Genomic DNA, 14,035 nt, shown 5'->3' with positions numbered 1-14,035 from the left:
TAAATACTGATGTATGGTTATTTAGGCACAAAAAAACCATCCAGCGTGAATAGTTATTTACAGGAATTTGTGTCTGAAATATCCAATTTACTTGAAAATGGTATAAATATAAGTGGAAAGGTATTTCAAATCAAAATCAGAGCGTTCATATGTGCCGGACATAATGCATTATAAGGTTGTACTAGATGTTGCCAGCAAGGAGAACGCATAAACAACGGAACAGTTCACAGCACATCAAAGGCATTGCCATGCACTGACGAAGGTTTTTCATTACGAACAAGTGAAAATTATCACAAAATTTCAATGTATATAAATTCATTATCAGCAACTAAATCGGTGTATCAGGTGTCCATTATAAAAAACATTATTGGATCAATTGGAGTTACAAACGGAATGAAAAAAATTCTCAGCGATAGCGTCATGGTGCAGTTAAATTATGATGGACTGCAAGACAAGGTGGCATCCAAGAAGTTTGAGTGCCTTAATAATGCCATATATGGTAAATTTTACTTTTCCGTAATTAATAAGCTTTTGTTTTGATACACTTTGTTTATTTTTTTTAGAAGCAATGCAAGTGGAAGGTTTCTCTAAAGGCGATTATGAGCGGGAGCTCAAAAGAGCTTTCAAGATGGGTAAAAACCGATATCACAAAGCGGTCTCTTTGAAAAAGCAAAAAGATAAACAAATATAATAAATTAAAGTATGAAAACAATTAATTTAAGTAACATTGACATTATTTTTAAATGTAAAATCTTAAATATAGTAATTTGTACTGAAATGGATTTCTTTATTATTTCTAATTGAATTAAAAAATATAAAACTATAAGGTATTTATTTTGGATTCGTTTTAGTAGGAAATGCGCGCAACTGATCGATTCATATATGTATTTAGGTATGTGAGCCGGTAATTCGCACAACTGATAGATTCGTATACCCAGGTATGTGAGCCGGTAATGCTTACAACTGACTAATTCATGTCTTCAGATATATAGCTTGGTAATGCGTACAGCTGATCGATTTGTATCCCTGGGTATGTGAGTTGATCTGTTCTGAAATTCCTAGGACATCGCTGTGTTAAAATTCAGCAATGAATTCAGCAGTAAGACCCTCACTTTGGGTCTTACCAACTCATACACTACCTATTACCTTTTGCTAGTGGGACATTAGTTGTGAAACTATTGTGGAAAAATATACATATACATATGTACATAATTATAACGAAATATAAAGGAAAAGTTTAGAAGTGAAAACGACCTTGAAAAATTAAAAGGCGTTAATTCGCCAGAACATATATGTATGTATGTACAAAAAAAAACTTTTGTGAAGTTTTTGCAGTGAACACGTCTCAAAACAAAAAGAGCGTGAGTTCACCAAAAATTTATAATTGAAAAGCGAGGTAACCGAACCCATCATAAAAAATTAAACCATTAAGGCACCGAGCCTTCGACAGCAGAAGACACAGGAGGCCGAACAGACTCAGATGGCAACAGTTGGAGCAAAAGTGGCAAGCCTACCTTGAACTCAGAAACCAAATCGAAGCAAGTAACGGCAGCAGGCATCCACTTATAAAAACAGTTAACGACCTGCCGATATTTACGGGGACGGGTGATATTACGATAAACTCGTTCTTCAGCAGCATCGAGTACCCGCTGTCCACAACGAGCGACATAGAGTTATAGAGAGAAGTCAGACGATCAGTCTACTACAAGACCATCCAGCGAGAGGATTTAAATGAGGAAGAAAATAGAGAAATAATTAAATTGCTCAAAAAATATAATAAATTATTATTTAAAGACGGCGATAAATTGACTAACACAACGGAAATCCAACATGAAATTAAAACTACAACGCAGCAGGAGATTAATTCAAAATTGTATAGGTATCCACCTCAGCATGAAATTGGGTTACAAAACAAATTAAGGAAATGGAAGAGCAGGGAATAATCCAAAAAAGTCACTCAAGATATTCGAGCCCATTAATAGTACTGCCAGAAAAAGATTTATAATTCAGGTGAAAAGAAATACTGAATAGTAGTAAACTTCAGAATATTGAATGAGGTCACAATAGATGACAAATACGCCCTTCCAAACATTGATACCATTCTAGACAAATTAGGGAGAGCAGAATATTTTACTACTTTGGATTGAGCGAAAACGTACCATCAAATTCTAGTAAAAGAAAAAGATCGTGAAAAAACAGTTTTGTAACACAACATGAACATTACGAATTCGTAAGGATGCCTTTTGGACTGAAAAATGCACCACCCACATTTCAGCGGCTAATGAATGAAATGCTTAGAGACTATATAAATAAAACATGTGTAGTGTATTTAGACGACATTCTAATATTTAGCACATCATTGAATGTACATATACATGGTACGTATTAAGACGATAGGCGAAATTTTTAAAATTCTTGAAAGTAAAAATTTTAAAAATCAAATTGATAAATGCAATTTTTTGAAGAAAGAAACAGAGTTCTTATGACAGATTTTAACGGAGGAAGGCATGAAGCCAAATCCTAATAATATTAAAATTATAGAAAATTTACAAATTCCAAAAACAGAAAGACAAATTAAAATTTTTTTAGGAATACCGGTTATTATCGTAAATGCGTAAAAGACTACTCTAGAATAGCAATATTATAACCAAGTATTTAAAAAAAGGAGTTAAAATTAATCTTAAAGATCCAACATATATTGAAGCATTTGAAAAATTAAATATACTAATAAGTACTCATTAGAGTGATTCAAAAAAAAATTGTTTTTTTTCATTTGGTACTCGGAAAAATAGGTTCCTAGACACCTCTAAAAAACCCTCTCCAAACATGAGTTTTTAATTGTAACGGGAAGGTCCTCCTACATGCAGTTTTCTATTTTTTCTTATTATCAGATAGAAAAATTTATATCTCGCTTCGAACTACTTAAAAAAATATATTGTTCCTTAGATTTTGTAGGAAATTGAATGCTCTACAAAAAAGGTCTACAATGATTTTTTCGTAAACCCAAACGTTTAAAAGATATTAACAGTTAAAGTTTGATTATTTTTGGAAGAATTTTTTATTTCTTATGAATTTTATAACTCAATGAAAAAAAATTATTATGAATGATGAAACTCGCAGTTTCGTAGGAAATTTACTGCTCTATAAAAATGGTCTCTTATAATTTTCGATTAAGTTAAGCGTTTACGAGATATTCATCGTCAAACATAAATGCATATTAGGGTGGATCAAAAAAAAAATTTTTTTTTTCGTTTGGTACTCTGAAAAATAGGTTCCTAGACACCTCTAAGAAAGCCCTTCCAAAAATCTATTCATAATCATTTTTTTTCATTGAGTTATAAAATTCATTTTTTATACTCTCGCAACAACGTTGCTAAGGAGAGTATTATAGTTTTGTTCACATAACGGTTGTTTGTAAGTCCTAAAACTAAAAGAGTCAGATATAGGGTTATATATACCAAAGTGATCAGGGTGACGAGTAGAGTCGAAATCCGGATGTCTGTCTGTCCGTCCGTCCGTCTGTCCGTCCGTCCGTCCGTGCAAGCTGTAACTTGAGTAAAAATTGAGATATCATGATGAAACTTGGTACACGTATTCCATAATATTGGTTCCATAAGAAGGTTAAGTTCGAAGATGGGCAAAATCGGCCCACTGCCACGCCCACAAAATGGCGGAAACCGAAAACCTATAAAGTGTCATAACTTCTTCTTCTTCATAACTAAGCCATAAATAAAGATATTAAAGTGAAATTTGGCACAATAGATCGCATTAGGGAGGGCCTTATTTGGACGTAATTTTTTTGGAAAAGTGGGCGTGGTCCCGCCCCCTACTAAGTTTTTTGCACATATCTCGGAAACTACTATAGCTATGTCAACCAAACTCTACAGAGTCGTTTTCTTCAGGCATTTCCATATACAGTTCAAAAATGGAAGAAATCGGATAATAACCACGCCCACCTCCCATACAAAGGTTATGTTGGAAATCACTAAAAGTGCGTTTACCGACTAACAAGAAACGTCAGAAACACTAAATAAATAAACTAAATTTACCTAAGAAATGGCAGAAGGAAGCTGCACCCAGGTTTTTTTTTTAATTGAAAATGGACGTGGCCTCGCCCACTTATGGACCAAAAACCATATCTCAGGAACTACTACACCGATTTCAATGAAATTCGGTATATAATATTTCCTTAACACCCTGATGACATGTACGAAATATGGGTGAAATCGGTTCGCAACCGCGCCTTCTTCCAATATAACGCTATTTTGAATTCCATCTGATGCCTTCTCTGTATAATACGAGTATATACATTAGGAACCAATGATGATAGCGGAATAAAACTTTACAAAAATACGGTATTTGAAAAATATGTAAATGACGTATAATGAAATCTCAATTATCACTTTATCATGCGAGAGTATAAAATGTTCGGTGACACCCTTCCTTACTTGTTTTATATATAAAAATGAATCGCAAAATGTGTTGGTAAGCGCATAACTCAGAAACGCCTTGACCAATTTTGCCAATTCTTTTTTTAAAATGTTCGTTGAGGCTCAAGGATGGTTTTTACGGCAGGAAAGATTCGAATAATTGCCGACAGACCCCTAAAATCAGCCCTTGTCTTTTTCCTATACAAACGAATGATTGTTTGTTTGTTAGTAACGCTAAGAGAACGGCTGCACCAATCTTGATGAAATTTGTAGAGGTTGTTCGGGGGAAGGTTTGGAAATAAAAATACCTTATGCTTTTCATGAGGAAAAGTCGGAAAATTAGACAATTCCAAAAAGTAACATTTTTCCATACAATTTTTTTTTCAATTTTTGTTTGTTTTGTTTTTCAATATTTTGATTTGTCAATTATTTGAACCATTCAATTTCGATCGCATGCTTTTTTATTCCGGCTATTCAAAAGAAAAATTATTGAAAACTATTCAGTAAATAAAGTCATCAATTACAGATTGAAATTTCTTACGAAGCCAAGAAGAGGTCGCGCTAATATCGGTCGGCGTTCTTTTTGCCATCAACGTATGGCAGCCCAAGACACATGAACGACTACTCGCGGCCAATCAGCAAGCGATCGTCACGATGTCACAGCATCTTTTCGCCTTTTCAAACAACAGCTACGATGTTTGATGGACTTTATCTTGAAGCAACATATGGTACATACATATGTATATATGGTGCTGTTAGATGCTGGATGTATTCTGTTGAGTAGCAAAAAAAAGTTAGCCGCACGCACACATTCTTCTTTGGATGGTGGATGGTAGTTACACCAGATCAAATTGATGAACTCATTTCTGCGGAAATCCCTGATGCAGAGAAAGATACAGTATTATACGAAGTGATGAAAACCAATATGGTTCATGGACCTTGCAGACACCACAATCCCACTTCGGGTTGTATGTCTGACATTAAATGCACGAAACACTATCCAAGTGCTTTCCTTTCGGAAACACAAACTGGAAATGATAGATATCCGCTCTATCGGCGTCGCTCACCAGACGACAATGGCAGAACATTCAGCATTCAATTTAGAAGAATGAATATTGAAGTTGACAAAACATGGATCGTATCATATTCGCCATTATTATGTAATTCATATTCAAAACTCATATCAATGTTGAGTATTGCAGTTTGGTGTAATCGATAAAAAAAGGGAAGCAACATGGCGGTTATTGGTCTTGAAAGATACGGTCGATACGTGAACTGCAATAAAGCGCTTTGCAGGATATTTGTGCGTCTTGCAGTTAATTTTAAGAATGGCCAAAGAGTGTATTTCAACCCAGAGAATACAGTACATCCAGTGGAAACACCGCCAGCAACAAAATTAACATTGACGAATATTTTCTAAACTTTCGTCAGTGATCCGTTTGCATCGTCGAAGAAATAGTTGCGCACAAAGCAATGCAAACCAGTAGATTGACATCCAGATGTGTGCTCAACTAATGCATTAGGACGAATTTACACAAACCACCCGAAAAACGACGATTGCTTCTACCTTCGGTTGCTATTGATTAATGTACGCGGTTCAACTTTATTTGAGTCACTGCTTACTGTGAAGGGTACGGTGTGTGCAAGTTTTGGAGAAGTAAGCCAGCAACTACAATTGCTGGAACACGTTAATCACTGGAATGAAAATGAAGTTCGCATACCTTTCGCGATAATCATTTCTATATATCAGCCTTCAAATCCGCGTCAATTATGGGATACGAACAAAAATGACATTGCCGAAGACATTTTACATCGCCTTAGCTAAAAATTGGAAATGGTACAATTTCGGTTGATACTTACGGGGGTTCGATATCAATTCCATCTTCCTTTATCAACTCACGAAAGATGAACTCATCACGAATGTTCGGACAGTAGCCAAATTATCGTAACTATTATTCCTTAAGTGCATGCGCAATGGTAGCTGCCAAAAATACCGATGTTGTTGACTTAAACTGGAAGATTCAAAGTCAAATTCCGAGAGATTTGCGCTCATACAAATCGATCGATAATCTTGACAATGAAGATGGCGCCGTTAATTATCCAGTGGAATTCTTTGGAAAGGCTTGGTACGCCGCCGCATCATTTGCGTCCCAAAGTTGGATCTGTCGTTATTGTGTTTCGCAATCTGCATGCGCCGAAACTGTGTAATGGAACCTGACTGATTGTGACGCACCTTTTGATTACAAGAGGGCAGAATGCTTGATTCTACGAATTCTTTTGAGTTTTAACGATTTGCCATTTCAGTTCAAACGTATTCCGTTTCCAGTGAACATTTGAGATGACAATCAACAAGACACAAGAATAGTCGCATAGTATGTGGCATAAATTTGGAAATGCTATGTTTTTCACACGGCCAAATATACATGGCGTGCTCACGAAATGGAAAACCATCTTTTCTGTACACCGGAACAGAAACAAAAAAATGTTGTTTAACAAGTTGCGTTACATTGAAAAAAAAAATAAAATAAAATGATAAATTTAACTTTCATTTCATTTCAAAACACATAATTTCACGCAGGACAACGGCTGCGGGGTCACCTAGTAAGAAATAAAAAATTCTCCCAAAAATAATCAAACTTTAACTGTTAATATCTTTTAAACGTTTGGGTAGCAGCATTCAATTTCCTACAAAATCTAAGGAACAATATATTTTTTTAAGTAGTTGGAAGCGAGATATAAATTTTTCTATCTGATAATAAGAAAAAATAGAAAACTGTATGTAGGAGGACCTTCCCGTTACAATTAAAAACTCATGTCTGGAGAGGGTTTCTTAGAGGTGTCTAAGAACCTATTTTTCCGAGTACCAAACGAAAAATAAACAATTTTGTTTTTGAATCACTCTAGTACTCATCCAATATTGCGTTATTCAGATTTCGAAAAACAATTTACTTTAACAACAGATGCATCCAATTATGCGATTGGTGCAGTACTATCACAAGAGGGACATCCAGTTTGTTGCACCTCAAGAATTTTGAATAACCACGAAAGAAACTATTCCGCAACAGATAAAGAATTTATTTCGATAATCTGGAGTATAAACTATTTTAGGCCATACCTCTCTGAAAATAAATTCAAAATTTTTTCGACCACCAACCGATAAAATTTTTAAATTCTAAATACAAAGGAAAATATATATCTGCTCGATAGCAAGGATGGTTATTAAAACTTGGAGAATACCAATTTTACATTGAATATTTAAAAGGCAAAAAAATAAAATAGCCGACTTTTTAAGTAGGATAAAAGAAATGAAACTTTAGCAAAAGTGCATTCAGCAAAAGAAGAATTAGACGACCATTCTTTCAGGCATTCAGGAAACATATAACCAAATAAAGAATAAAATATATTATCCAAAGTTATTTCATTAATTCAAATTGTAATTAACCAATGTGAAATATGTCAGGAAGTAAAGTACGATAGAAATCCTATTAAAACAAAATTGAAACATTCGGAGACCCCTTCATAAATTAATGATATTGTACTAATTAATATGTACGTATGACATGAAAGGGCATCATTTTTTGACAGTAGTAGATAAATTTTCTAAGTTCGGTGCAGCATACTCGTTAAATGATAGAAACCACATAACCATTATCGAGGAGCTAGAAGATCACTTCACTAAAATAGGGAAACCCAGAAAAATTATTGCAGACAATGAATTTAAAGCAGTAAGAATAAAAGAATTCCTAGACAATGAAAACGTTGAAATCCACCTAACAAAACCCAATAGTCATACAGGTAATGCGAATGTAGAAAGATTCCATAATACTATAGCAGAAAAATTAAGAATCTTATATAAACTAAATAAGGGGTTGTTAATAAGGCAATTAATACAAAAAGCAATTAGAAATTGTAACGAAAGATGTCACTCAACAATAAAATGTACACCAAATATGGTACTACATAATGAAGTAGATTTGGAAATAATAAAAAACAATTTAATAGCAGCAATTTATGAGGAAAAGAGAGAAGGAGGGTTTATAAAAAATTATAAAGCTGTTAGACATAAGGAACAACCTAGATACAAGAAAGAAAAGTCAGAAAATATTCATCCTTCTAATATAAAAAGACCTTTAAAATTTACCGATTTGGTTAATGTGGACGATAATAATTTTAATGACATAACATTGTGACGGGACAATGGTTTTGACAGAAATAAAAGAACAAAATGGATTCATATACTTACAGATTAGATATCAGGCAATACCAAAAGATAGCGATATAGTACTATATATGATTGACGTTCAGCAATTAGAAAATATTATTAATGCTATGACCGATAATATAATTTTGATGAAATTAGAGAATAAATAAATACTGCAAAGAGAGTTGTTAGATAGAAGAAATAAACTTCGGTCACTTATACCAGTTAGAACTAGAAATAAAAGAGGATTGATGCAATTGGCAGTATGTCAAAATGGCTTTTTGGAACAATGGACGAAGACGACAGACAAAATATACAAACATATCTTTTACAAACGAATGACTCATTTAACGAACAAATTGAAATAAACTATTATTTCGCATCAGCTATTGAACATTTAAAAGAAATTGTTAAAAGCGACAGAGTAAAAATTGAAAAAGAACTTATTTTGATAAATAAGCTTATATATGATGAATAAAAACAAACTCTACATATATCGGGTGATTTTTTAAGAGCTTGATAACTTTTTTTAAAAAAAAAAACGCATAAAATTTGCAAAATCTCATCGGTTCTTTATTTGAAACGTTAGATTGGTTCATGACATTTACTTTTTGAAGATAATTTCATTTAAATGTTGACCGCAGCTGCGTCTTAGGTGGTCCATTCGGAAAGTCCAATTTTGGGCAACTTTTTCGAGCATTTCGGCCGGAATAGCCCGAATTTCTTCGGAAATGTTGTCTTCCAAAGCTGGAATAGTTGCTGGCTTATTTCTGTAGACTTTAGACTTGACGTAGCCCCACAAAAAATAGTCTAAAGGCGTTAAATCGCATGATCTTGGTGGCCAACTTACGGGTCCATTTCTTGAGATGAATTGTTCTCCGAAGTTTTCCCTCAAAATGGCCATAGAATCGCGAGCTGTGTGGCATGTAGCGCCATCTTGTTGAAACCACATGTCAACCAAGTTCAGTTCTTCCATTTTTGGCAACAAAAAGTTTGTTAGCATCGAACGATAGCGATCCAACAGCATCTTTGAAAAAATACGGTCCAATGATTCCACCAGCGTACAAACCACACCAAACAGTGCATTTTTCGGGATGCATGGGCAGTTGGCCACCAAGATCATGCGATTTAACGCCTTTAGACTATTTTTTTGTGGGGCTACGTCAAGTCTAAAGTCTACAGAAATAAGCCAGCAACTATTCCAGCTTTGAAGACAACATTTCCGAAGAAATTCGGGCTATTCCGGCCGAAATGCTCGAAAAAGTTGCCAAAATTGGACTTTCCGAATGGACCACCTAAGACGCAGCCGCGGTCAACATTTAAATGAAATTATCGCTTCAAAAAGTAAATGTCATGAACCAATCTAACGTTTCAAATAAAGAACCGATGAGATTTTGCAAATTTTATGCGTTTTTTTTTAAAAAAAAGTTATCAAGCTCTTAAAAAATCACCCGATATATAGATCAATACACAAAAATTCAACTGTTAAAAAGTAGAATAGAGCATTTAAAAGAAAATGTTGTATCCGCTAAATATGGGATAATACAACCGAATATTTTAACTAACGAAGAAATTGTAAAATATAATATCGATTATAATAAGCTAAAATATCTACAACTAGGAACTTCTTCTTTATTGGCGTAGAAACCACTTACGCGATTATAGCCGAGTTAAGAACAGTGCGCCAGTCGTTTCTTCTTTTCGCTACGTGGCGCCAATTGGATATTCCAAGCGAAGCCAGGTTCTTCCAACGGAGTGGAAGTCTTCCTCTTCCTCTGCTTCTCCCGGCGGGTACTGCGTCGAATACCTTCAGAGCTGGAGTGTATTCTTCCATTCGGACAACATGACCTAGCCTGCGTAGCCGCTGTCTTTTAATTCTCTGAACTATGTCAATGTCGTCAGCTCATCGTTCCATCGAATGCGATATTCCTCGTGGCCAACGCGCAAAGGACCATAAGTCTTTCGCAGAACTTTTCTCTCTAAAACTCGCAACGTGGACTCATCAGATGTTGTCATCATTCATGCCTCTGCACCATATAGCAGAACTGGAATAATGAGTGACTAATAGATCTTTGTTTTTGTTCGTCGAGAGAGAATTTTTTTTCTCAACTGTCTACTTATTTCGAAGTAGCACCTGTTGGCAAGAGTTATTCTGCGTCGAATTTCCAGGCTGACATTGGTTCCAAGATAGACGAAATTATCTACGACTTCAAAGTTAAACAGTGACGAGAGTGCAACGACTGTTTGTTTGATGACAAGATATATTTTGTTTTGCCCTCGTTCACTGCCAGATCCATTTGCTTTGCTTCCTTGTCCAGTTTGGAGAAAGCAGAACTAACGGCGCGGGTGTTGAGACCGATGATATCAATATCATCGGCATACGCCAGCAGCTGTACACTCTTATAAAATATTGTACTTGCTCGATTAAGTTCTGCAGCTCGCATTACTTTCTCCAGCAGCATGTTGAAGAAGTCGCACGATAGAGAGTCGCCTTGTGTGAAGCGTCGCTTGGACAACTAGGAACAGTAATGTAAATAACACATTTCTAGTATTTGGAATAAAAATACCAAAAATTTTGAGGATGTACAAATGCGAAAAATTATTCCAATATCTAACAGAGAAATTAATGAAAAAGATGCGAAAATAGAGGAAATATTTACATACAAATTAGAACATTGATATTTAAAAAAAATAAATCATTAGAGTAACTGATAATAAGCGATCATCGTATTTTAAGAAATAACTGTGATCTTATAAAATGTAAATAACTCGAAATAATGCAATTAAATTTAAAAACAATTCTTATTAAATATGCAAACACTTTAAAAATTAATAATACATGTAATCAAGAACTACGATTAATAAGTGGAAACTAAGAAATTAGGTTTAATAATTGTTCAATTAAAATAAGTGACTACTATTTTTCAAATTTTGTTGAAGATATAAAGGAAAATATTTTAACCTTAAAATATAGATGTAGTCAGAATTTCACAAAAAAAAAACTACTTTCGCCGAAATTGAAGAAGAACATAAATCAAATATAGAAAACATTTTTATATTGAAAATACATACGAATATATCACATATTTCCAACATATTAAACGTAATTACAATTTTGTTAATAGCTACAGTCGTTATGACCAAAAAAAGGTTAACTTCGGCTGCACCGAAACTATTCACAGTTATAGCATTGACATACGGCAGCGTTAAACCAGATTAGTTGCATTTTTCGGGATTAATTCAGGAGTTACCACAGCTAACTCCGTTACTGAATCCAAAAATAACTCTAAAAATTTTAGAGAGTTTGTGAGATTTACGTTGGCAACATTGTTAAAAATGGCCAATTTTCATCTATTGTGAATGGAATACAAGCAACCCTGACAGCTGTTTATCAAATTCTCAATATAATATCAATAAAACTTCTATGTTATGATGCAGGGGGAAACTTTAGTATACGATCCCACGATTTCAGGGTTAAAAGTGGTATGGTTGGATAGGGCTGATGCTCCAGATTAAGAAAATATATAATTGTTGCCGCCGCAAACTTATAGTTTTCGAGATATTTGCATTTAAAGTTGAAAATTTCGCTAATTTAATTTTGCAATTTCTCGAATTATGGTTAGTTTTTCTTTCATATTATGGACTTTTTATACACTTACACTTCACTACAATATTTCTACATATTTATTTTTTATTAATATTTCAGATATTTGCTTAAAATAAGCATTTTATATTTTACATAAATATTACTACACGCACAATAACAATAAGTGTTCCGTGTTGTCAAATAATAAGTGTTACCATATCACAAATGATTGAAAACAATAAAAATAAATAAAAAAAACTCAAATGCATGAAAAAAATGATCCTGGGCGACCAACACCGGGGTGTATCAGGTTTTTTTAAATTAAAACTCCTTTTCGCGTTGGCGGCCTTCGGCCGCGCTTCAAAAAAATAACCCTGGCCGATCCAACACCGAGGTGTATCAAAAATCTTGATATATCAAGAAAAAGGGCAATGATTTATGTATTTGGGGTATAGTCCTATTTTTTATTCATTTTTATTCGTTTGATAAATGTGTAATTATGGCAACATTTATTATCTGTCAACACGGAATACTTTTGTTATTGTGCATGAAATGAAAATTGTGTAAAATATAAAATGCTTATTTTAAGCAAATAACTAAATAATTACTGGAAAAAAAAATATGTATGCAACAATTATATATTTTCTTAATCTGGAGCATCAGCCCTATCCAACCATACCACTTTTAACCCTGAAATCGTGGGATCGTATACTAAAGCCGATCAGCTAACAACTGTAATGTTTATCTTCTATCAATTTTCATTGAATATATTATAAAAAGGACAATGAGCTGTTTATGAGAGTTTCAAACTCGCATAGCTGCCGTCTGTCACCTACAAATTTGGCTCTGATTAAGTGCGCAGTTAATCCGGATTAACGCTGCCGTCTGTCAAGGCTATTAGTCAGTGTTTAATCTTCTAACCAGTAGATACAATGTCACGCATATCGGGAATAAAAGTACCGGGTTATTTGAGTAGTATGATATAAGATAGGTATAATTTATTAGGTATTTATACATAGGTATGTATTTTTACAAAGTTTATTTTGTTATCAATAACTTTTCCACTATTTGGGTAACCAACATAAAACGAGCGTATGTAGATATCGCGCCGGATCGCTATTGACCAAAGCTTCCTGTAGCGCGCGGGACGGGTGTTGTCAACGGAGAGTTATGTTGAACGGTGTCGACGCGGCGCAGTGTAGAAACAGGAATTGTGTCAACGAATGTGTCTGCTTTCCCGTTGTCAATCCTTTTTGATGAGTGGGTAGGAGCACAGGTGTGGTGAGCTGCGTAAAGTGTCATCAGCTGTGGTGAATTGCGCTGTCGTATTAGGGTGCGCCAGTTTTTTTCCCAGGTTGTGTGAGAGGGAGGCTTAACTCATTTAAACAGTCAGAATTTCACGAAAAAAAAATTACTTTTGACGAAATTGTAGAAGAACATAAATTAAATATAGAAAACATTTTTAAATTGAAAATACATACGAATATATCACATATTTGCAAAATATTTAACCTAATAACAATTTTGTTAGTAGCTACTGTCATTATCAAACAAGAAAAAAGTTAACTTCGGCTGCACCGAAGCATTTCTTTTAGTAACTATGTGTTCAGTTTGTATGGAAGCTATATGCTATAGTAATCCGATCTGAACAATTTTTTCGGAGATTATATTATTACCTTAAGCAGTAATCCATGTCAAATGCCAAAGTTTTCCATACAAGCATTTGATTCCGATCATTCAGTTTGTATGGCAGCTATATGCTATAGTAATCCGATCTGAACAATTTCTTCCGATATTACAATATTTTTATGAATAATA

At 34.2% G+C, this 14,035-nt stretch overlaps 1 protein-coding gene across 1 annotated transcript in view; it reads left to right on the top strand.

The window, feature by feature from the left end:
- The first annotated feature begins 218 nt into the window (after nt 1-218).
- LOC120780388 overlaps nt 219-14,035 on the top strand; it is an 80,687-nt gene continuing 66,870 nt past the window's right edge. The window contains exons 1-2 of the mRNA XM_040112675.1: nt 219-499; nt 564-655. Coding sequence (XP_039968609.1) covers nt 304-499; nt 564-655 — 288 coding nt within the window. The 5' untranslated portion in view covers nt 219-303. The remainder of the gene's footprint in view (nt 500-563; nt 656-14,035) is intronic.

Source organism: Bactrocera tryoni, unplaced genomic scaffold (assembly GCF_016617805.1).
Source record: "Bactrocera tryoni isolate S06 unplaced genomic scaffold, CSIRO_BtryS06_freeze2 scaffold_25, whole genome shotgun sequence".
Classification (NCBI taxonomy): Eukaryota; Metazoa; Arthropoda; class Insecta; order Diptera; family Tephritidae; genus Bactrocera; species Bactrocera tryoni.
The sequence above is the reverse complement of the archived record's forward strand: the minus strand, read 5'-3'. Positions and strand labels throughout refer to the sequence as shown.